We start from the raw sequence: 25,818 nt of genomic DNA, 5'->3' as shown, positions 1-25,818 counted from the left end.
ATCCAAGTTCACCACCTTCACATAGTGAAGGTAAATTGTATTTCATGTATCTGTATGTGTGATCATGTAGATATATACATATGCATAAAGTAGGTAGATTGATAAAAGGAAATATTTTTAGAAAAATGGGGTTATATCATAGCTTCTATTAATATGTTAATTATAGAAATATTACATTTGTTTTCATATGACGTAAGAAAAAGAAATGTAACAGAAGAATTTCTAAAGGTCACATAAATGTTTCTTTGAGTTATTTTCTTAAAGCTAAAAAATGATTTTAAAGAATATTAAAATATTAGTCTTCTTTATTACAAATTTCTTTTTAGACACTAACCGTTGCCTCCAAACTCTGAAAGATAAAGATATTAGAACTCCTATATCTTCCAACTTCCCTCTCTACTTCCCTCAATTTTGGATAGTTCTTGGGCTCATCTTTCTTTAAATGTCCCTTCCCCTCATCCTAACCTCCCCTTTTACTTTTTTCCCCTCCCGCTTCCTGGTTCAGGTCCAATAATGTTAACAGTAAAATAACCCCTTCCCCTATTCGCCTCCTCCTTTCTCTCTTTCCCCTTCTTTCCCATAAATGTATTTTCATAGCTGCAAGATCATTTATTTTTTAACTTGTGCAAAACACGGGCAGTTCTGGCCAGACCTTTCTGCTTTCTCTGATGGTATCAATAGATGAATTATTGTTTATCTAATCACTGCATCTGAAGTGTATTGGTTTTCTCCTATGAACCACAGTGTTAGGTTGGGATCGTGTATTCTGCCCATCTGTATATAGACTGAAGGTGTGAGAGAGGGGAGGAGACCTCGAGCAGGCTGTGTGAGCCCACCGTTAGTGGACCTGAGCTATGCTCCAATTTCTGAGACTTCAAGTGTCTTATCCTAAGATTTCTTCACTAAGTAAGCATCCGCCCTGTTCTCATGGTGAGGGGTGTGTTTTGATGGCTTTTTTCAGAAAATGTCAGCCCGTATGTTCACAGCCTCCATTTTACCTGTTACTCTCCAGCAAGCATTTCATTTTTTTAGAAGAGCCAAAAGGTAAAAACACTTCATTTCACTTTACTGCTTATTCGGAGACATTGGAGACATTAGTAATAACTCCAAGAATTTTGTTGTCTTGTCCACTCTATTTCTGAAATATAGAGGCAGGGTAAGGAACAATTCTATGCCATACCAAATGATACTTAAATTAAGTGATTTAATACCAATTAGAAGCCCTTAAGCCCTTTTTTTTTTTTTTTTTTTTGGAGATGGAGTCTCATTCTGTCACCCAGGCTGCACTCTGCAGTGGTGAGATCTTGGTTCATTATAACCTCTGACTCCTGAGCTTAAGTGATTCTCCTGCCTCAGCCTTCCAAGTAGCTGGGATTAATGGTGTGTGCCACCACACCTAGGAAATTTTTGTTTCTAGTAGAAAAGGGGTTTCACCATATTGGCCACGCTGGTCTGGAACTCCTGACCTCAAATGATCTGCCCGCCTCGGCCTCCCAAAGTGCTGAGATTACAGGTGTGAGCCACCACGCCTGGGCAGAAGCCCCTTTCTATAAGTGAAATAATTTAAGAATTTACATGAAGTTTTGTTCATTTATTAGCCACGAAAGCAACAAAGCCCAATTTCTATTCGTGCACATTTAAAAATATTCAAGAACTTAATTTTTAAAAAAGCAAGTCAAAATTTATACTTTTTTAAAAAGTATAAATGTTCAAAGAAAACTATAAAGATCATCTAGCATAATTTCTCAATCAGTTAATTCCTTCCAGAGGTGCATTCAGCCTTCATTTAAGTTTTTTTGTTTTTTTGTGGTTTTTTTGAGACAGAGTCTTGCCCTGTCGCCAGGCTGGAGTGCAGTGGCATGATCTTGGCTTGGCTCACTGCAATCTCTGCCTCCTGGGTTCAAGCGATTCTCCTGCCTCAGCCTCCCAAGTAGCTGGGACTACAGGTGCACACCACCACACCCAGCTAATTTTTATATTTTTAGTAGAGACAGGGTTTCACCATGTTGGCCAGGGTGGTCTCAATTGCCTGACCTTGTGATCTGCCCACCTTGGCCTCCCAAAGTGCTGGGATTACAGGCATGAGCCACTGAGCCCAGTCATTTAAATTTCCATAGTCAATTTATCTTCTCCTAGGAGTAGAAATGGAAATGGCCTATTTCATTACCAGGTAGATGCATTGAATATTCTTTTATTCAATGAGAACTATAAATTAAGCTGTGATATTCCCTTTGTAATTTCTCCTGAGATCACCCTGGCTTTTGCTAGCAACTAGAAAATGTCTCTGTTAGCAATAGCAGCTGTCTTATACTTGAAGTGGCTTTAAAAAAATTAGGCTAGGTAAAATATTTTTTTAAAGTCTTGGGCTATGCATACCAAATTTCTTTATATTCATATTTTAGTAAAGTTTTATTTGTTTTGTTTTGATTTATTTTTCTGTATGGTACCTAAGAAAAAAGTCTTAGTTTGACAAATGGAGCTACATATTTTTCTAATGTCTTCCTTATAACCTTAGGGATCTGGTTTCTTTTCTAATTTCCATATTTATACTGTGGTCCCAAACCTATTTGCTAATCTTGTTTGTAACAATTTATAAAGTCAGAATTCCAAATGAAAAGAGCACGGTAGAATCAAAGCCCTTTCTTTAAATTCTACTGACAAATATGCCATCTTTATTGTTCATTAAAATTCGAACTACTTAAGATTTTCAACATAAAAACAGAAGAAGCTGGATTGTCAGAATATTTTGTGGGCATTAAAACATTTTTCACATAAAATAATTGAACAGTTCCTTCCTTTCATACCAACTTGCTTTTGGTAACCTAAATTTAGTTTCAACTTAGGTGGCCTTAACCTAGAAAAATAAAATCACCTTACATATAAGTTGTTTCCCACCAGAAAATTTGCTCTGAGAGTCTATTACAAAAGAAGAAAAAAAAACAGTCTAAATGTTCTTTTAGAGTCTATAAGAAATATCACTCTTGAAATCCTTCCCTGCCCCCTTTGTCTATACAGATAGGTACTGTCCTGCCTAACACTATACAAGACAAACTGAGCTTTAAGTGTAAATTCATGCTCACTTCAAGCCCCTTGTTTTTTATTTCTTTGAGTTGGTTTTCAATATATTTTTCATTATAACATATTGCCATTCAGATCACTACAATGATGAGAAGGCAGGTTTGTAGCTATCCCTCTTCTTGCTTTATCGCCAATAAATTTATAGGAGCTGAGTAGCTTATCTTTCAGTAATTGCTAAAGTAGATTGAGATGAACGGAGTTATTGAGATGAATGCAGTTATTGAGTTACTTGTGCATATTTGATTATTCAGAGCACTCAGAGATTAAACCTTCTGCTGTTTCAATTAGCCTTCTGATTGCCTTTCTAAACTGACCTTATAGCTAGGTAGGCAAGTTCACCCCTCCTTTCTGACTTCATTTTAGTATAACATCTGTTTGAACAGCATTCTCTTTAATTTCCAATGCTTAACGTGAATGTTCCACTTTCCCTAATATTTGGATCATAATTTGTGAGATGTCTTTGTCATATATTTGCTTGACAAAATTTTTCCTTAAAAGTAATATCCATCTACTCCTTTCCCTCCCATCACTTATATCCAGGGATCAGTCTCTACTTGTCATTCCAAATACACTTGGCACAAGTACTGGAAGATTGGCAAAAGGGGCTTCTGAACCACATTAATTTAGTGTTTCATTACATGGGTATCTACCCCATCCTTACCCTGATCGTGAAATGAGCAGGAAATAGAACAACCATGTCATTTTCTTTTGGTTTTACCATGGCACTCAGAACTGATTCATTTGTTTATGCCAAAAAGACCCATTTGCCTGCAGAAAAACATAGTTACAAAATTAGACTTGAAATATTTTTTTCTCTTTCTACCATCATTCAGGCAGGGCGTCCCCTTGTACTCTTCTGAGAACTCATTACTATGCTTCCTTTAAAATATTTCAGCTAGTGAGCATCAGATATGATTTCCCAAAGTATTCTGAAAGTCACTGTAATATGCTGGAATTGATCACAAAAATCTTCAAAACATAGAGACAAATACAAATAGCCAAGTGGAAGCTAGGCAAAGAGGAGACTGACAAATAGAGTGATATACTGTCCATCCCCTCCCCTCTGTCTTTCTTATATTAGGAAAAACTAGTATATTCACTGTAGTTTGTTTTATTTCTCGGTATAACTAGCTTTTATAATCCTCAGTGTCACAGCTATCATTGATTAAGCTATTGCTATATGTTAAACAGAACTATAATAGCCCGACACGTATGTACTTACAGAATAGCCCAAAACAATTCTAGATGTTATTATTTTAATTCCCCTTTTACAGATGGGTTGAATCAAATTTATAGAGGCTATATGATGTTAAGAAAATCTAAGTTTATTCTGTATTAGTCTGTTACTCTCTCTCAATATCCTTGTCATAGACTTTAGCCCTAATTTAGCTAATCATGACAAAAGCAAAGTATTGCTACCAGAAGACTATTGACTGAAAATCCGAAATTATTGTTAAGTAGCAAAAAATGATACTATGTTGGTAGTATCACTCTGAATTCTACCCATCTCACTTCCTCCATTAGATATTCTCTCCATTTGCATCAACATTTTTACCAGCTCTGTCTAATTTGTATTAAAGTTTTTCTTCTTCTTATCTGAAAAAATAATAGATAAGGCACTTTAGACACCTCCCTAGCTATATTTCTTTCACCTCCCCTTACAGCCAAGATTCTTGCAAGAATACCATATAGGCCAACTCCTCACACCTCCTATTAATTTCTCAGACTCCTTTGGAGTCTGGCTTTTGAAGTACCGTATGACTATCAACGAAGGCACGCCAACAATATCCTTATTGCTAAATCTAATAAACATTTTTTAGTTCTTACCAGCTGTCTCTGCAAAACACTTGATACCCATAAGTATTCCTTCCTTCTTGAAACAATTTCTTTAGCATCTCCGTTATTATTTTCTACTTTTTGTCTTTCTATGATTCTTCTCTTCTTGTTCTATTTCATATTGTCCTCTTCCTTTACCTATCCCTTAAATTTGTTTTCCAGAGTTTTTTCCTTGGTGTCCACTTCCATGGCGCTACATTTTCCCAACCTTTTTCATCAATGCATACGCTTTTAATCTCCAAATCTCTACCTCCAACCAAGATCTCTCCTTCAGCATCAGGCTTTTTATCTAACTGTCTATGGGACTCTCTTTTCCCCCAATAGCTTGTCCCATAAGAATTTTTAAATCAACATGGCCAAAATATAGGCCAACTCCTATAACCTTCTCTTGTGTTTAAGTTTATGAATATTATCATCATTTACCCATTGCCCCACGATAAAAATTTAGTGACTCTTTTTATTTCTCCTTCTCTTTTTCCTTATGCAGCAAATAAAATTGCAAATCCCATCAATTCTAACTCTGTAACATCTCTCAATCTCCCACCCACATTCTTCTACATTCCTAATATTTAGTTTCAGGCAATCTTTCACCTAGATTACAGCCTGTCCTTTGGCCTCCCACCTCCAGTCTGCCCACAATGCCTCACTTCCAATCCCATCTCTATACTGAGGTCAAACCAACCTTTTTAAAACACAAAAATGGTTAATACACTACCCTAATAGTTTTCATTGCTTCCAAATTAAAATACACATTTTTTTACAAAATAGAGATATTTTGGACCTTGATTTCTTCTCCAAGTAGTAACTTGCTATCACCACTTGTTGTGCCTCCTGCTTGGGTTCTCCTGAACTACTTGCCGTTTTCCAAACGTGTTAAACTTGCTCTTACCTCAAAACCTTTGCACATAATAGCTCCACTCAATTGCCCTATTTCGCATCAGGCTTGCTTTGGCTGAATCGTTCATCAGGCTTTAGGGTTCAAGTTAGAAGACATTACCTCCTCTGAAAACTCTTCCCTGACACTCAAACTTCTCTGTTGTCCCATAACATTCCATGTGCACCCAATAATTAGCACTTATTAAACTCTACTGCCATTTTTTTCTTGTTTACATTTCCCAGCAGACTGTAAGCCCTTCAAGGGCAGGGATGACGTAAAGCTAAATAAATGTGAAGAGTGGCTAATAAAAACTACAATGTAACATTGCATTCTGGCAAGAATCGTCTCCTCTAACCAAGGTTTCAAGATTTTGTATACCTTCTGCATAATCTAGTAGTCTACAAATGAAATACTTCGTAAATGATGTAACATTCTTTTTTCATTATCAGATTGATACTGAATTGAAGACTATCCTGTAGTCCTGAAGCATGTGTATTAACTTTGGTAAGTGTATTTTTAAAATCCAGGACCAAAGAATTCAGCACTGTACAGTGTATTTTAAATATCAAGAATGGGAAGGAGATTTTAATAAATTTACTCTTATCTACTCAAACTCATTTTACAGATAAGAATATTAAGCAATGAGAAAAGTTAAAGAGCTTACACTTACATAAGAGCACACAGCCAACTTCTGATATATTTAAGACTAGAATCCAGGTTTACTGGCCCCCTGCCTTGTGCTTCATCCATCATAATCTCACATGTAACATAATGACAGCATAAAGAACATTTAAAGGATTCTCATGCACTTCAATAGGAAGAACTCTGAGTTTAAAGACAGGGTTCATCAAGTCTTACAAATAACACAGCAAGGACCTTAGGAGGAAAGGGACTTTGTTATTCAAATTAAAACAACACTGTTAAAATATTATTACTTGCTTTTTTCAGTTACTATATTTTCACCTATTAAAAAATGCCAGATGAAGACATTAAGAACCTAAAATAGTTTATTCTGACATAACTTCACATCTTAAACTGAAGGTGACCTGAACTCTGCACATTTCAACAAAAACATTTCTTCTCCAGATTCAATTGTATTTATTCTAAAGATATTATACATGAGACTTAAAAGATGCAAACTGGTTTGGATCTCAGTTCTTAGCTGAACTGAGGCTTTTCAATAATGTCAATTATTATTTTGCTGACAACTCTGCCCAAAATAATGTAGACACAAAAGCCTTCCAATCCCTTGACTAATAACATTAAATTATTTCACCATGTTCATATTTTCAATTATTAATTATTTAAATCTTGTGAAGCAGTAAAAAAGAAAATTAACACTCTGAGAACCAGTACTAGGGGGGTTGTCAAGAAAACTCATTTTCAAAATCACTCAACCTGGATTAGAATCCCCACTCTAACTATCTGCCTTTGTGAATTTGAGCAAGTTATCTCTCCTGTCAAAAGATGAGTTTCCTTTTATCTAAAATGAAAATTTCAATATCTACCTCAATATAAAATTTCAATTTTTATGATTAAGATGTATATAAAATGTCTAAAAAATAATAAAAATGAATATTAGCAGTAATACTAGCAAAGTTGTTGCACTGATTCTCCTACTAGTACTGATATGAATCTAAAACGTTTTTCTGCCCATGTATATGCCAAAGCATAAAATATGCCACTGTCCTAAAGATAAAGTAAGTTTTCTCAATAACTTCCAAGGAAAATACTTTCTGATCTCAGTAACTGCTAAATTATTACTCTTCTCCCCATTTGAATGAGTCTGCTTTCCCTTTATCTCAATCCACATGTAATAATCTGCAAAAAGTTAAAATCCCAATACACAACATTTACCTCACCTCTCATCCTTCAAGATTTCTTAAGTTTTAATTAAGAGTCAGGGTTATTTGGAAAGCTATATGATAACTTTGATTTCAAATATGTTTTTCACTGGACTATTATTCTTCAGAACTCAGAGTGCATTTCCTTAATGTTATATGTTTTCAGGCTTTGGGAAAACTAATTAAAATAGGATAAGATATCCTAAGATAAGTAAAGGAGGAAGTAATAGTCTGACAGATTTCAAGAGACTTCTTTTCAGAACAAATTTCACAAGTATTTTTAATGCTAACTAAATCAAGAGATAAATTCAGTTTGTCAATGACATATTAATGAAGATTCTAATATACTGATTCTTCTGGTTCATGGTCATTATTTTCATCTTCTGTAGACATTTCTTATCATTTCTCCTGTGTTAGTCTACATTTTTCTCTGACCTTTAGTTAATTCTTTGATTTCTATACCACTCAATTGTTTGGCTTCCCAAATACATTTTGATCATCTGGATGGATTATTCACATATTCACTTATTCCTTCCTAAGATTGTTCACATATTCCTTCCATGGATTTTGGCAACATGCATTGACTCTTCTGAGCTCAATTTTATCCACTGCCTATTTATCACTATTGCATTCTGCAATGATGAAGGCCTACCGACACTCAATTATTTTGGGAATAGTTACATGACTTTGAAAAGGAAAATTATACCTCGTTCACAAGGTTATGAGCCACTGTGACCAGCCTGAGGTACTTGATATCCAGAAATAATGAGACCACAACTTTACCACTTGTCATAGGTTTTCAGAACACAACCGACTGTTTGCAGTTCCTGGGTTCCAGGGGGAATTTTGTAGCTGTATTGGACAACTGTGAAGTCATTCAACTATCAGCAGCATTGCCTCAAAAATAACACAATCCAATCCCAGCACTTTGGGAGGCCGAGGCAGGTGGATCACGAGGTCAAGAGATCAAGACCATCCTGGTCAACATGGTGAAACCCCATCTCTACTAAAAATACAAAAAATTAGCTGGGCATGGTGGCGTGTGCCTGTAATCCCAGCTACTCAGGAGGCTGAGGCAGGAGAATTGCCTGAACCCAGGAGGCGGAGGTTGCGGTGAGCCGAGATGGCGCCATTGCACTCCAGCCTGGATAACAAGAGCGAAACTCCATCTCAAAAAATAAAAAAAATAAAATAACACAATCCTAGTCATGAGCTGCTCTAAATCTAAGTCTTAATGATTTCAGAGTAAATGCTGAGTACTTTCCCTCAGATAGATCAGTCTTTTCAACATATATTAAATTATTCAAGTAGAAAATATCCATTTTCTTCAATGATTTTTCCCTTGCTGTAGCAGGTAATCTCTTCAGTCGCAGAAGTGGCACATAGTTTAGAGTGAAGCAGTTCCTAAAACCATTAAGACAACTTTGGTTGGCTGTGTATTTCATTTTCATTTAAGCCTACCCGTCTCTAGTTAGGGATCTGAATCCCTCATTCAGAAGCTGAAGCCTTTTATCTCAAGGTGTTCCAATTTCTAGTACTATCTACAATTCAACAGTTTCACGCTATTTCACTCTCAATTAGAGTCTTTTTAAAAACTTCAGTTCTCATCTTGACAGTGATTGGTCTCCTTGACCAATCTTTTAATTCAAGCCTTCAAGCTCCAAATTGATGGTGGCCATACTTGCATGCACTTTTGGAGAGAATCTCTGTCTCTTAATAAATCTCACAAAGCCAGATATTTTTTGCCATTAGCTATAGAAGCAAGTAGTGGTCCCTCCGGGTTGCCAAAATAATAAATGAGTTGGCTCACAATGTAGAATCAGGCTGGGTGAAATATATTTTAGATACCAGAATCAAAACCAACACAGAGAATTGCTCACACTATGAGAGAAACATAGGAAGTGAGGCTGTGAGAAAAGATTCGTGTCTCTCATCCTATCCTCACTCCAAAGCATAAACTCACTGAAGACAATGAAACATGGAATTTTTTATACTGCACAAATAGAACTACGACATAAGTATATTATATTGTCTTGGAAGAGGGAAAAAAATTAAAGGTAGACAAATTGGCCCTAATACAATGTAGAAGATGATTTGATAAAAATTCATACTCAGTGTTTTGCTAAAATAAAAACTACTAAACTATTGTCTCAATTCCATGATCAAGTGGACTCATTATGCCACTGGTTTACAGTTTTGCCCTGGCCATAATTGTTATCATCATAAAGCAGAAAGTCACATTCATCACCAGTTTAAAAAATATTTTAAAAACACTGCACAATGTACAATGTACCCTGGTGTATCAATGGTAATGGCTTTATATGCTATATATATATATAGTATATAAATCCATCACTATTGATATTGGAAATGTCTTACTTTTTTCCTTAATCTAGACTTATGAGATGGGCCATAGTGGATATATAGGTCATCCTAGACAGAGTAATTTTTGGCATAAATATTAAAATAGCATGAGGTTATATGCATCTATTGAGCAATGTTATGATTGTTACCCATTAGCTCTGTTTTTCTAACATAAAATTCATTTCATTATTCTCATAGACCTAGAGCTGGCGCCACCCTGGGGAATGACCTCTGATGACTTAACCTAAGCAAAACCACTGAGCTTCTGGGAGACAACTAGGATACTTTCTACTTTTTCTAGCTACAATGTCTTCATACAATGATAAGTATGATGATTTGCTATCAAAATAAATTGAAATACAATGCAAACCATAAATATGACTGAGAATTATGTGGATCTTCACAGCATTGATCTTGAGAACTGTTCCTGTGTCTTTCACAAAAATGCTACAGTAGGCAATCTCATAAGGCCTGTTTTTGTCTAGATCTCTACTGTTTCCTTCTAAAAGACTCAACATTAAGCATCCACTTTACAATTCCCAATATGCTAAACTCCATTCCCTGACTGATTCTCAGGCTTAGTAGGTACCATTAAGAAAATGTTGAGCCAGTCATAGTGGCTCATATCTGTAATCCCAGCACTTTGGGAAGCCGAGGTGGGTGGATCACAAGGTCAGGAGTTTGAGACTAGCCTGGCCAACATAGTGAAACCCCGTCTCTACTGAAAATACAAAAATTAGCCAGACGTTGTGGCATGTGCCTGTCATCTCAGCTACTCAGGAGGCTGAGGCAGGAGAATTGCTTGAAACCGGGAGGTGGAGGTTGTAGTGAGCTGTGATCACACCACAGCACTCCAGTTTGGGTGACAGAGCAAGTCTCCATCCCAAAAAAAAAAAAAGAAAAGAAAAAGTTAGACAGACTTCCACCATAAAGCCTAGAATATCTCACTTTTTAAAAACTAACAGCAAAAATACAACAACAGCAACAAAAAACTCCTGAAACTACTGTCTTGCTTCCAGCTACAAGTTGCTTGGAATTAACTAGGCAGCATCTGCCTTGCAAAAAGAAAATCTTTGTAACTTGAACAAATTTATTTTTACAAAAAATGCCCAAGAGAAATTTATAAAGTTCTAAAAACATGATTTTTATGCTTAACTCAATGTACCACATATAAAAATATATATAATATTCTATATGTCTTCTTTGCCCAGGGGAAATGAAAGTGTTCTCTCTATTCTGCTTTAAAGGAAAATTCAAATATTCAGAATAAATCTCTGAAACTACGACAAATCATGCAACCTTCTATATGTAGAGTTAATTGCGTCAGGGAATTTGAATTCACCTCATGTTAGATGTAGAGTTATACAATAGATGAAGCAATTTTATGGCAAATATAATTGGAGTTAAGTTAACTAACATACCTGTCACTTCTCAAAATTCTAAGTCCCATGAAGGAGCATTTCATTAACTAAGCCAAGGTCAAATCACTTTCTGTCATCTAAAGAACTTCTCTGTTTGAGGTTTATTTCTCATTTTGAAATCTTAGTGAAAGGTAGGGCTGTACTTTCTATGTAGAAGCTTCAAGGAGCAGGCATTTTATTTCCCAATTCCTGGCAAAGTCACCTCTGCTCCAGTTCCCAAAAAGTTCCTCATCTCCATCTGAGACCACCTCAGCCTGGACCTTATTGTACATATGGCTGTCAATTTTCTGGTCAAAGCTATTCAACAATCTCTAGGAAGTTTCAAACTTTCCCACATTTTCCTGTCTTCTTCTGAGCCCTCCAAAGTGTTCCAACCCCTGCCTGTTACCCAGTTCCAAAGTCGCTTCCACATTTTCAAGTATCTTTTCAGCAGCGCCCCATTCTACCTGTACCAATTTTACTGTATTAGTCTGATCTCATGCTGCTGATGAATACAATATGCAATACTGGGCAATTTACAAAGGAAAGAGGTTTAATGGAGAATTCACAGTTCCATGTGGCTGGGGAAGCCTCACAATAATGACAGAAGGAAAGGAGGAACAAGTCACAGCTTACATGATTGGCAGCAGGCAAAGAGAGCTTGTGCAGGAAAAGTCTCACTTATAATAACTATCAGATCTCATGAGACTTACCCACTATCATGAGAACAGCATTGGAAAGACCTGGCCCCATGATTCAATTACCTCCCACAACACATGGGAATTCAAGATGAGATTTGGGTGGGGACACAGCCAAACCATATCAAATTTGTTTCTAAGAATGATGTTTACAAGTTGTATCAGTGAGGATTCTCTGAGGAAACAGAAACAACAAGAGATAAAGAGATTTATGTTAAGAAAGTGCTTATGCATTTGTAAAGCTGGCAAGTCTGAAATAGCCTAGAAACACAGGCAGGATTTCTACGTTACAGAGTTGTGGTTGACTTCTTCTTTCCTGGAAAAACCTGTTTTCGCTCTTAAAGCCTTCAACTGGATGACATTCACTCACATTATCACATTATCAATGGTTACATGTGCAAGATCTCTTTCCAGCAATGTCTAGGCAAATGTTTCACAAACGATTACCATAGTCTAGACAAACTGGCACACAAAAATTAACTATCACACAAACCTTCTCTTGTCATCTATAAGATCTAAAGTCTTTCAAGTTGCAGTATTGACTTCCTGTGTTTTTCTGGATTCCTAGGTCATCCCACGGGTGGTTTTTTTTTTTTTTTTTTGAGACAATGTCTCTTTCTTTTGCCAGGCACTAGACTGGAATGCAATGGCATGATCTCAGCTCACTGCAACCTCCGCCTCCTGGCTTCAAGCAATTCTCCTGCCTCAGCCTCCCAAGTAGCTGAGACCACAGGCGTACACCACCACGCATGCCTAGCTAATTTTTGTATTTTAATAGAGACAGGGTTTTACTATGTTGGGCAGGATGGTCTCGATCTCTTGACCTCATGATCCACCTGCCTCAGCCTCCCAAAGTACTGGGATTACAGGTGTGAGCCACCGCTCCCAGCCCCATGGGTGGTTCTTAAACATCACCTGGGACCCATTACCTTAAACAGTCTTCACAGAATTAGAGTATTAATACCTCACCTGGAAATTCTAAAGAAACAAAGCTTTTTAGGAAGATTTTAATTTAAAAACAGTAAGTGAAAGACCTTTCTAATGTGTCATTTCATTCAATAGCAATAGGTCCTAATGAAGCAAGAATTTGATCAGCTTGAGAGTTTACCCAGTTTCCATTTGGAGATAAATAGCTAAAAATAAATAAGAAGACTTAGAAGGTTGTTTTTACATCTCTGCTCTCCCTTTTATGCACCTTTCCCCACCGCAGAGGTCTCACCCTGCCCCAACCTATAAATGTGATTCCAAACCCCAGCTGCATCTTAGAATTATATGGAGAATTTTGGAAAAAATACCAGTGCCCAGGCACCCCCTCGGAGATTCAGATTTAAGTAATCTCGAATGAAACCTGGCAACCAAACCTACCAATCACTGCTTTAGAAGCTTGATCCCTTCACCCAAATCAGAAAGAGAAAAGTACCTTGGATTAACCGATTAAAGATGTTGGCTAAATGACTAATGAAACTGTAGCAAGTGTGAATTTCTAACACTGTATTAGCTCAGTCTGGCATTGCATTTTGAGTATTTTTTCCTTAATTATAAAATAAACTTTTATCTCCCACTAAAGAAATCCCAGTCATAGATAATCAGGTCAAACAATTCTCTTTCCCAGAGTCTATTTTAATCCTTGTCCATTTCTTCAAGGATCTGAAATATTATTTTCTCCATTGGGCCAAGAAAGCGTCTAATTGTTTCTTCCATGACACCCACCACCACTAAGCTACTAGTTTCATAACGAATGCATTCTGGCAAGTTCTAGTTTGCAGTTAACAATAGTAGTACCTTATTGCTCATCCATGGATAAGGCACTGGGGATTCATATATTACTTCTACCCAAGTAAGAAAGTTTCTAATAATGGATTGACTGTCTATGTGTATTCTCCTCAATATCAAAAGTATAAATCTTTGCATCTGTTGTATGCTGCACCATGAAACCCCTCTAAAGAAATGCCTATTTCAGATAAAAACCTTTGCCTCCACCTTGTGGATGACATGTCAAAATGCAGATGACTAAGCAAAAATAGATTCTCAAATCAGTTCTTAATTAAATTAATAATACAAAATCATCTAGGATATGCTTACTCCATGCTATAGCTGTAGAGCAACATGAAAAGCAGTTCTTGTTAACAAGATACAGAATTTTTCATTTTATTCTCAGAGATTTTAACAATTATGTCAATTTGGCAACTTTGTACACACAGAACAAATAATCCATCCAAATTTTTCATTTAGTTTGAAAATGTTTAAAAATATGAAAAATTCTCTCTTAAATAGCACTAGTTTTGGAGTACAAACATCTACTCAATATTAAACTCCTGCTAAATTTAAGGTAAGAAAAAAATGTGCAAAACAGTAATACTCACTTTTTACACACTTTACTACTTTTCAAAGGACTTTCTTATTTTCTCATCTAATCTTCATTGAAATCACATAAGGCCGATAACCCAGGTCCTATTACATGTAATTTACAGATAGGATAGGTGCAGTGAGTGAGCACACTAATAAGGGCACACACTAGCAAACAACAAAGACTGATTTAACAATATAAAACATTTGTTGAGAACTTTTATTAAGTACAGCTCTTACTGCTTTGTAACTGAGTCACTTATCTATTGCTTAGTAACATGCCACCCAGAAAAAAATAGCTTAAAACAATAAGAATCATTAACTGTGCTCACAAATCTGGGGGTTGAGTGGGCTCAGAGTTTCTTATGCAGTTGCAGCCAGTCAGTGGCTGCAGGTTGGGCCTGACCATCTTGAAAGGTTTCCTAGGCATGTAGTTTGGTAGTTGGGCTGGGAAAAAATCAAACATCTGGGGTCTGGAATAGATGGGCTCCTAGAGCATCTCTCTCTAAGTGGTCTCTTCAGGTGGTCTCTTTATATGGCAGTTTCAGGGCAGCCAGATTTTTCACATGGTAGCTGAAGAGCCCTAGAGTGAGTTTCCCACAAGATAATAGCAGAAGTTATCCTTTCTAGTCAACCCTCAGAAGTCAGGCAACTTCCTTTCTATCATATTAAATTAATCAAGGAAGTCCAAAGACCCATTTAAGTTCAAGAAGAGGAGAAATAGACTGCAATTTTTGATGAGTATTGTATCAAAGAATTTGCAGATCTTTTAAAATAATCACATATACATTATCTTCATTAGCCTCCACAAGATAGGTACTGCTATTATCTTTATATTATAGATGAGGAAGTTGAGGCACATCATGGTCAAATAATCTCCCAAGGTCAAGTTTCAGTGGTAGAATTTAATTCCAGGTAGTTTGACCCTGCAACTAAATCAAGCAATCAATCTCTCTCTCTTTCTCTCTCTCCCTCTCTCTCTCTCTCATATATATATATATATATATTTTTTTTTTTTTTTTTTCTTTTTTTGAGATAGTAAGGTGGGATAATTCCCTTGACCCCTTTCATGGACAGGAACTGGAGTGACTTATTTCACTCTGCCCACTGCTGGCCACTCCTCATGAAAGGGAATGTGCAAACAAGTACAGGAACTGAAGCTACTGAACACTGAAACTGGCCAGTCACTCCTCTGTGGCAGGAGTAGGCTCTGTGCTGGCTCCACAGCAGCATCCAAGTGTGTTACAACCAATGCTCTTTCACCTCTGCCATCCAGGGATGTTCAAGTGCCAACCAGCTCAGTGGAGGGTCCAGGTGGCAGCTCCTGCTCTCTCAGCACCCAGGTTCTTGTCTGGCATCCAGAAAGAATCAAGTCACACCAATGGATTGAAGGGTATAGGCATGAAGGGTATTATAGGCAGAGGATTTTATTGGGTAACGAAAGTGACTCTCAGCAGGATGGAGAGTTGGAAAGGGATGGTGTGGGTAGAAGGTGATCTTTCCCTGAAGCCTGGCTGTTTGGGGCTAGGCCCCTCTACAAAGTAGTACCATCTGAAGTTAGCCACGTCTCTCTGTAGTTTCCAACACTTAGTTGCTTCTCTGCTCACCACTCAGCTGCTTGTATCCTCAACACTCAGCCACTTGTGTTGCTCTGCCAGCTGAAATCTTTTTATGGGCAGAGGATAGGGGCAGTGGCAGGCCAAAAAAGGCAACATTCGGGTAGGAAAAACAGTGTCAGCTGTTTTCACTTAGGGCCTTGATTCCAGGCTTAAGGGTGGGGTTTACCCAGGATCACAGCCCTCTGTATCAATAGGGTCTCACTCTGTTGTCCAGGATGGAGTGCAGTGAAGTGATCATGGCTCACTGCAGCCTTGACCTTCTGGGCTTAAGTGATCTTCCCAACTCAGTCTCCTTAATAGCTGGGATTACAGGTACACACCACCTCGCCCAGCTAATTTTTTCTATTTTGCAGAGGCAGGGTCCCACTATGTTACCCAGGGTATTCTCAAACTCCTTGACTCAAGCAACCCTCTCACCTCACCTCCCAAAGTGCTTGGATTACAAGCATCAGCCACTGCACCTGGTCCACTATATATCCTTAACCTCTATGCATACTCTCAACATTGAAATTGGTAGCTGGATATATACTAACAATTCTGAAGGGTATTTTGCTATCAATCACAATTATCAGGTAAAAAAAATTAAAAAGGTTTTATATCTATTTCCTTTCATCCTCATTTCATAAGAAAAGTATATCTAGCCAGGCTATGTTTTGTGGAATATATCTTTTAAATAAGCAATTATTGAGCATGAGTCAGCATTTACAAAGCACAATGCCTATCATCGAAGGAACTTCTGTTCTAATAGGGAAGACAGACACATGAACTAATATAGTTAGGAACTGAATGATGCAGGTAGAGAGAAGGGTATCACTGAGGATGAGCTCAGAGGAAAATTGGTCGGTGGCAGGTCTACAGTTTGAATATTGGCACAGGCTTTTTGACATGAAATGGTGTTCTCTGCTATTAAGTCAGCTCCAGGGCAGATTACCTTGTAAGGCTTCTTGTCCTGTGCAGGGAGCTGCCATCTGTCATTTCTCCTCCTTCATCTCATCAGCCAACACAGCTTTCCTGAGATTCCATCTGGGAGTTGAAGCTTAGAAGGACAACGAGAACAATATATCATTTATTGATTTCTCATTGAAAAGTCACTATACCTTATTGGGGTTCTTTTTGTTTGTTTTTTTGCTTAACTTTGGTGATAGGTGGAGAGTTGACGTATCAAATAATAAGTAAAATAAATCATGCTGCCACCTCTACACCACCAGGTCCTGGACAAACGGGGAGGAAGCAGTGTATATCTTCCAAGGCCCACAACAACCAGCTCTGGACTTCCTTTTGTACTTTTAGGAATTCTCTCTTTTCCTCAGACTCTCCTCAAGATTTCCAGTGTTCTGATAACAATGATAATAATTCCTTATTTTTATATTATAATGCATTTTTCATTTCATCATTGGATTTGATACGCTTATTTGATCCCCAAATTGGGCTAATACCCAAAAGTGATTTAATTTCTTTTCAAGAAATATTTATTTTTTTGAAAAAACATATTGGCTGAAAGTGGAAGCCAAGGAACTCAATATGTTACAAGTTTTAGAGGCAAATGTAAGGAAAATAGATTTTAAACAGCTGACTCTCCAGGGAACAGCATGTGGATATGTCCTATCAGACTCTTTGTGGAGCCAATCAACCCTCTAAGTGACCTTACCCACTACTCACTTAGTTCCCCCAACCTTAAACAAAACCACCTCACTATCCTCTAATGCAGTGCTCTTAAAAATGTAAAACATTGACACAAATTTATAGAAATATGTTAAAAAATGAGATCACCAACCACGTTCCTAAAAGCCAAATATTTAGGGCAAATAAATGAGACCAAAGACCATTTTTAGGGGTGAGATTCAAAATACAGTACTTAACAATGCCATGCATAGGGCCTGAATAGGATGCTGGTCAATAGGACATAGCCATGAACAATTGGCAACTAACTGAGACATATGGAGGGGGTTGCATCTGAATATTTTCTGGCCATTATGGAATAGGGTACCTGAGGAAGTCGGGAAAACTCCTGGAGAAGAAGGGGCACTGAGAAAACAGAGTAAGAGGGTCAAATATAAATTTTACTCATTTGGGTGCCAGAATTGCATGCAACTTTGAGCAACTGAACAGATCTCTTCTCTAAGCAGACCAGACTTAGGCACGAGGGTTGGTCAATAGGCAGTTGTTTGCGGCAGATGTAGTATTTAGACATATGGGCCAAGGTCTGCACATGCATATGTAAGTGATCCCACAGAGCTAGGCAGAGTTGGAGCTGGGACGGAAGAGGGACAGGCGTGGACTGAAAGCTCGTTCTCCTCATTCTGCCAATTTCTATTTTAGAACTCAAAGGAAATATGAATTTTAAAGCTAAACCTTAATTTTCTGGTTAAAGGTATATTTGCCAACTTAGGAGGGTAGAACATGTTTTATTTATTTAACAGCTTGTCAGCTAGATTTCAAAGGTTTAAATATTTAGACACATGCTGTGTGGGCCTCCATTTGTACTCTTATGCATAGGCCTGCAGTTTCAGGGTCAGGTATTTATTTTACAGGTACTGAAATGGATCAACTAAGTGACTTCTCTCTCCTTCTACACAATAGCAATATACAGCTCTATCCAAACAGGTTTAACAACAAACTGTAGCCAGGTGTATTAGTCCCTTCTCATGCTGCTAACAAAGACATTCCTGAGACTGGGTAATTTATAAAGGAAAGAGGTTTAATGGACTCACAATTCCACATGGCTGGGGAGGCCTCACAATCATGGGGGAAGGTGAAGAAAGAGAAAAGTCACATGTCACACGGTGGCAGACAAGAGAGTTTGTACAGAAACACCTCCTATTTGTAAAACCATCAGATCTCACCAGACTTATTCACTACCATGAGAACAGTATGGGAGAAACTTCCCCCATGATTCAATTATCTCCACCTGACCCCACCCTTGACACCTGAGGACTATTACAATTCAAGGTACAAGTGAACTCACATGAATTCAATTCATGTGAGATGTGGGTGGGGACACAGCCAAACCATATCCCCAGGTGTTTCCCCAGGATGGTGATTTAAAACCAACTACTGGCTCTTTCCTCCAAAATCAAGTCTGGAAAAACTGTAAATATGAGAGGAAACTAGCAATAATTTAAGAAACTAATAATCATAACAACAGTAAATATGAGAGCCCTTGAGGTGTCTGAAGGTGGAAGCATTCCTTAAAGGCCACCTTGAACTTGGGAACATTGTGAGGGAAGGAGATTGAATTGTAGCAGATTCGTTCTGGAGCAGAGAAAGCTGAAGAAAATATTCCACAATCTGCTCTTGCTTTCGGAAAAGTTTAAAATTCTAGAGAAGTCATAACAGATAGTCTGAGTAAGTGAAAAGACAGTCAGTCCATGCTCTTGGAGTAAATGACTGGCTCTCATAAAAGTATTGATTCTTTCCAAATTTATCAATAAATTAAATGCAATTTCCATTAAAATTCCAGAAAAATTTTTTAGTCATTCAACATTCTTATTAAAAATTTTATGTAGAAACATAAAAGTCTACAATAAAATCTGCCTAAAAATTTAGTAATGTGTGGTAATGTGTTTAACCAAATATTAAGACATAATACAAAGCCATACAAACAACAAGTAATATATAATAGAGCAGTAAATAAACAGAATAAAATAGAAATTCAGGAATGTAGAGGAACTTAAAACACTATAGTGATAGTGTCTGAAAAAGACATGAAAAGATTGTATTCTTTTAGAGGTGGTATTGAGTTTGTCTACCATGTGTAAAAAAATTAAAGTGGAACCCTATCTAACAGCACATGCAAAGGCAGGCTACAAATAAAGACTTAAAAATATATCTCTGGAGTTAATAAAAAAAGGAACATAAATGTATTTGGAACATGAAGGTAGGAATAGCCTAACTAAAAAAAAAAGTTAAAAAGGACAAATCATAAGGAAAAATTTTGATGAATTTTATTATCGAGATTAGAAGTTCCATTCAACAAAAGACATCATGAAAAAAGTTCACAGACATGTGCAGGTAGGGATAAAATATTTACAATTCCAAAACTAGCAAGACATTAAAATTGAGAAAATATTTTAAAAGTCCAAAAACAAAAAAAGAGAATGTACAAATGAGTGAGGCACAGGAGATTTTGGAGATGGTAAAACCATTCTGTATGATACTGTAATGGTGGACAAATGACATTATGCATTTGTCAGAACTTATAAAACTGTACAACACAAAAAGTAAACCTTAATCTATACAATTTTAAAAACATTGTTTAGGAGGTTGAGGATTCCAGGAAAGACTGCAAACTGTGACAAGAAAATCTAACTTTATTACATATGCATGAAACAAGTTGATTGACAGAGTTAGAAGAAAAGGCTTTTATCTACATACCCTTAGAAATCAGTGAAGTCTGTAAGACTAGAAGCAAAAAGAACTGCACATAAGCACTGTACTCCAGTGGATAAAGTTATTTCCCAAGGAAATATGTGTTAACAATTCTGATACTACCTATACATGTATACTAGGATTGAACATTTAAGTGAGTGAGTAAAGGGCAGATAGTGGGAGCCAGGTTTCTCACTGTGAGAGTAGGAATTTACAAATAAACAGGGGGAGGAGTCTAGAATGCTCCATGTAATAATGAATTTGAGTTAGGAACATCAGTAAGAACTCATGTTTAATTTAAGATAGATACAGGTGGTTACGTAGAGAAATATTTACAGATATGTGTACACACACATATACTTGTTTGCTCTGTCAGCTGAGTGGGCCAAAGACACAATACTCAAAAAGTAATGGGCACACCTGGCACCCACAGCCAGATCATTGTTTCTAATAGTATGTGCCAATAGCAAGAACCAGGGATCTGTGGAGAGTTTAGAACTACAGGAGGAAATATACATCATAAACCTACACCTTCTTGTAGTGCCAGAACCAATGTAAGTACTCAGAAAATACACACACACACACACACACACACACAAAACTGGGGTATGTCAAAAGGACTACACTTCCCATGTCTTTTTCCAAGAACTCCCATAGTCTGAGCTAACAGTTGAGCAAGGTGAAGAGGATCTTATGTGGCTCCAAGGAATCTCCAGTGTATACTCTGCAGGGTATACACTGTCACAGGTCCAACCTGTCACAGGCACCACTCTCAGAGACAATGCTAAGTTCTGGCCTTGTTCTTGGGTTTCTGGTGCCCAGGAACCAGAAACCCAAGGACAAGGCCAGAAATTATCATTGACTTTATACTGTTGAAAAGTAGCCTATTTCATTATTTACTCTTGGGATGCCAACCAATTCTAACCATTTTTGAGGAGGAAAAGGGATAATAGCTCCATTTACATTAGAGTAATTTGGGTCCTGCTATTATACCATAGCCCTCACCTAGGACAGAGCAGAGGCGTATTTGACACTTTTGGAGGAAATCCTGCTCTTTCCAAGATGTTAAAGAACTGCTTTCTAAGGAACAGAATTAGTTCCAAATGGTTAGAATAAATGTTGGTTCAAGAGGGATGCTATTTGATTCATGGCATCACAGAGCTAAGCCTAGACTTAGATAGCTTCACAATCTCCAACTAACAAAGAAGGTCACTATAAAATGATAAAGGGGTGAATTCAGCAAGAGGATATAACAATTTTAAATATATGTGCACCAAACACTGGAGCACCCAGATATATGAAGCAAATATTTTTAGAGCTAAAAAGTGAGATAGGCTTCAATACAATAATAGTCAGATCTTCCATACAGATCGAAGAAACATTGGACTTAATCTGCACTGTATACCAAATGAATCTAAGAGTTATTTACAGGGTATTTTATAAAATGGCTGCAGAAAACACCTGCTTTTCCTCAGCACATGGATTATTGTCAAAGATAGATCATCATTAGGTCAAAAAAACAAGTCTTAAATACTTTAAAAATGAAATATTATAAAGCATCTTCTGTGACCACAATGAAATAAAAGTAGAATTAATAACAGGAATTTTAGGAACCATGTATTTTAGGAAATATGTAAAAAAGAAACAATATGCTCCTGAAAGACTAGTGGGTCAATGAAGAAATTAAGAGGACAATTGAAGAATTTCTTGAAACAAATGACAATGGAAACACAATGTACCAAAATCTATGGGATACAGCAAAAGCAGTACTATGAAGGAAGTTTGTATCTATCAGTGCCTACATCAAAATAAGAAAAAATTTCAAATAAACAATCTAAGGATGTGTCTTGAAAACCTAGAAAAACAAGAGCAAATCAAATCCAAAATTAGTAGAAGAAAAAAATAAAGATCAGAACAGCGAGAAATTAAATTGAAATTTAAAAAATACAAAAGATGAATGAAACAAAAAGTTGGGTGTTTGAAAAGTTAAACAAAAGTAATGAACCTTTAGCCAGACTAAGAAAAAAATGAGAGAAGATCCAAATAACAAAATCAGAAATTAAAAAGGAAACATTACAACTGATACTGCAGAAATTTAAAGCATTATTAGTGGCTACTATGAGCAACTATATGTCAATAAATTGGAAAGCCTAGAAGAAATGAACAAATTCCTAAACACATAAAACCTACCAAGATTGAGCCAGGAAGAAATGGAAGAAATCCAAAACCTGGACAAACCCATATCAAGTATTGAGATCAAAGCCATAATACAAAATTCTCCCAGTAAAGAAAAGCCCAGGACCTGAGAGCTTCACTGCCGAATTCTACCACACATATAAACCATTAACACCAATACCACTCAAACTATACAAAAAAAAAAAAAGAAAAAATAGAGGAGGAGAGGAATACTTCAAAAATCATTCTATGAGGCCAGTATTATCCTAATACCAAAACCAAAGACACATCAAAAAAAGAAAACAATAGGCTAATATCTCTGATGAAGACTGATGCAAAAATCCTCAACAAAATATTAGCAAACTGAATTTAACAATACATGAGAAAGATTATTCATTAGGACCAAGTGGGATTTATCCCTAGGACATGAGGATGGTTCAATATATGCAAATCAATCAATGTGATACATCATATCAAGAGAATGAGGAAGGAAAAACTTCATGATCATTTTAATTGATTCTGAAAAAGCATTTGATAAAATTTAACATCCCTTCATGATAAAAACCATCAGATAACTGGGTATAGTAAGAACATACCTCAACATAGTAAAAGGCATATATGACATATATACAGATAGTATCATACTGAATGGGGAAAAAAAAAGTTTTTCCTCTAAAAACTGGAACATGACAAGGATGCCCACTTTCACCACTGTTATTCAACATAGTATTGGAAGTCCTAGCAATGGCAATCAGACAAGAGAAAAAAATTAAACAGCATTCAAATTGGAATGGAAGAAGTCAAATTATTCTTGTTTGAAGATGATATAATCTAATATTTGAAAAATCCTAAAAGAATTCACCAAAAAATTATTAGAGCTGAAAAACAAATTCAGTAAAGTTGCAGGACACAAAAATCAGCATACAAAAATTAGTAGCATTTCTATATGCCAATGGTTAACCATCTGAATAAAAAATAAGAAACATAATTCCATTTACAATAGCCACAAATAAAATTAAATACCTAGGAATTCACTTAACCAAAGACATGAAAGATTTCTGTAACAAAAACTATAAAGCACTGATGAAAGAAATTGAAGAGGACACCAAAAAACAGAAAAATAGTTCATGTTTATGAATTGGAAGAATCAATGTTGTTAAAATGTTCATACTACCCAGAGCAATCTACAGATTTAATGTAATCTCTATGAAAATACCAATGACATTCTTCACAGAAATAGGAAACGCAATCCCAAAATTTATATGGAACCACAAAAGACACAGAATAGCCAAAGCTATCCTAAGTAAAAATAACTAAACTGAAGAAATCACATTACATGATTTCAAATTATATGACAGAGCTATTGTAACCAAAACAGCATTGTACTGGTGTAAAAATAGCCACATAGAGCAATGAAACAGAACAGAGAAACCAGAAACAAATCTGCACACCAACAGTGAACTCATTTTTGACAAAGGCTCCAAATCATACACTGGGGAAAAGACGGTCTCTTCAATAAATGGTATGGGAAAAACTGGATATCCATATGCAGAAGAATAAAACAACCCCCTATCTCTGGCCATATACAAAAATCAAAATAGATTAAAGACTTAAATCTAAGACCTCAAATTATGAAACTGTTACAAGAAAACATTGGGGAAAATCTCTAGGACATTGGTCTGGGCAAAAATTTCACAAGCAATACCCCATAAGCAGAAGCAACCAAAGCAAAAATGGACAAATGGATCACATCAAGTTGAAAAGCTTCTGTACAGTGAAGAAAACAATCAACAAAGTGAATAGAAAACCCACAGAATGGGAGAAAATATTTGCCAACTATCCATCTGAGAAGGGATTACTAACCAGAATATATAGGGAACTCAAACAACTCTACAGGGAAAAAGAAATCTAATAATCTGATCCAAAAAATGGGCAAAAGATTTGAATAGACTTTTCTCAAAAGATGACATAAAAATGGCAAACAGATATATGCTCAACATCATTGATCATCAGAGAAATGCAAATCAAAATTACAATGAGATATCTTATCTCTGTTAAAATGGCCTATATCCAAATGACAGGCAATAACAAATGCTGGCAAGGACATGGCAAAAAGGGAACCCTCATACACTGTTGGTGGAAATGTAGATTAGTAAAACCACTATGAAGAACAGTTTGGAGGTTTCTCAAAAAACTAAAAATAAATCTAACATATGATCCAGCAATCTCACTTCTGGGTATATATCCAAAAGAGAGGAAATCAGTATATTAAAAAGGTACCTGCACTCCCATGTTTACCACAGCACTCTTCACAATAGCCAAGATTTGGAAGCAACCAGTGTCCATCAACGCAGGAATGGATAAAGAAAATTTGGGGGGAGGGGCCAAGATGGCCAAATAGAAACAGTTTCCATCTGCTGCTCCTGGCAAGGCCAACGCAGAAGGCAGGTGATTTCTGCATTTCCAACTGGTGTACCCAGTTCATCTCACTGGGACTGGTTAGGCAGTGGGTGCAACCCATGGAGAGAGAGAAGCAGGGTGGGGCATCACTTTACCCATGAAGTGTAAGAAGCCAGGGGACTTCCTTCTCCCACCCTAAAGAAGCAGTAAGGGCCTGTGCTAGCTGCCTGGGGTACTATTCTTTTCCCATGGATTTTGTAATCCATAAATCAGGAGATTCTCTGGTGGGCTAGACCACCCGGGACCTGGGTTTCAAAAACAAATCTGGGCAGCTGTTTGGGCAGGCAGTGAGCTGCAGGAATTTTTTTCACACTCCAGCAGTGCCTGGAACTCCAGTGAGACAGAAAAATCATCCACTCCCCTGGAAAAAAGGGCTGAAGCCAGGGAGTCATGTGGTCTCACTCAGCGGGTCCCACTCCCATGGACCCCAAAAAGTTAAGAACCACTGGCTTAAAATTTGCACTGCTGGCGCAGTCCGGAGTCAGCCTGGGATGACTGAATTTGGTGCCAGGAGGAACGACCTCCATTACTGTGGCTTTAGTAGGTGGTTTTCCCCTGACAATGCTGAAGAGACTGGGAGATTTGTACTGGATAGCATTTAGCATGGCACAGCAAAGTGGCTGTGATCAGGCTGCTTCTCTAGATTCCTCCTCACTGCACAGGGCATCTCTGCAGGAAATCCAGCAGCCCCAGTTAAGAGCTTTCAGATAAAACCCTCATCTCCCTGGGAAAGGGCACCTGGGGGGAGGGGCA

The 25,818-nt window shown here is 37.0% G+C and overlaps 1 protein-coding gene across 1 annotated transcript in view; it reads left to right on the top strand.

The window, feature by feature from the left end:
- Window positions 1-10,375, top strand: part of GC (GC vitamin D binding protein) — a 38,939-nt gene extending 28,564 nt beyond the window's left edge. The window contains exons 12-13 of the mRNA XM_012464420.2: window positions 6,241-6,295; window positions 10,198-10,375. Coding sequence (XP_012319843.2) covers window positions 6,241-6,270 — 30 coding nt within the window. The 3' untranslated portion in view covers window positions 6,271-6,295; window positions 10,198-10,375. The remainder of the gene's footprint in view (window positions 1-6,240; window positions 6,296-10,197) is intronic.
- The last annotated feature ends 15,443 nt before the right edge of the window (window positions 10,376-25,818 follow it).

The sequence above is a fragment of the Aotus nancymaae genome, unplaced genomic scaffold (assembly GCF_030222135.1).
Source record: "Aotus nancymaae isolate 86718 unplaced genomic scaffold, 86718_ANA_hifiasm-v0.15.2.pri h1tg000006l, whole genome shotgun sequence".
Lineage (NCBI taxonomy): Eukaryota > Metazoa > Chordata > Mammalia > Primates > Aotidae > Aotus > Aotus nancymaae.
The sequence above is the reverse complement of the archived record's forward strand: the minus strand, read 5'-3'. Positions and strand labels throughout refer to the sequence as shown.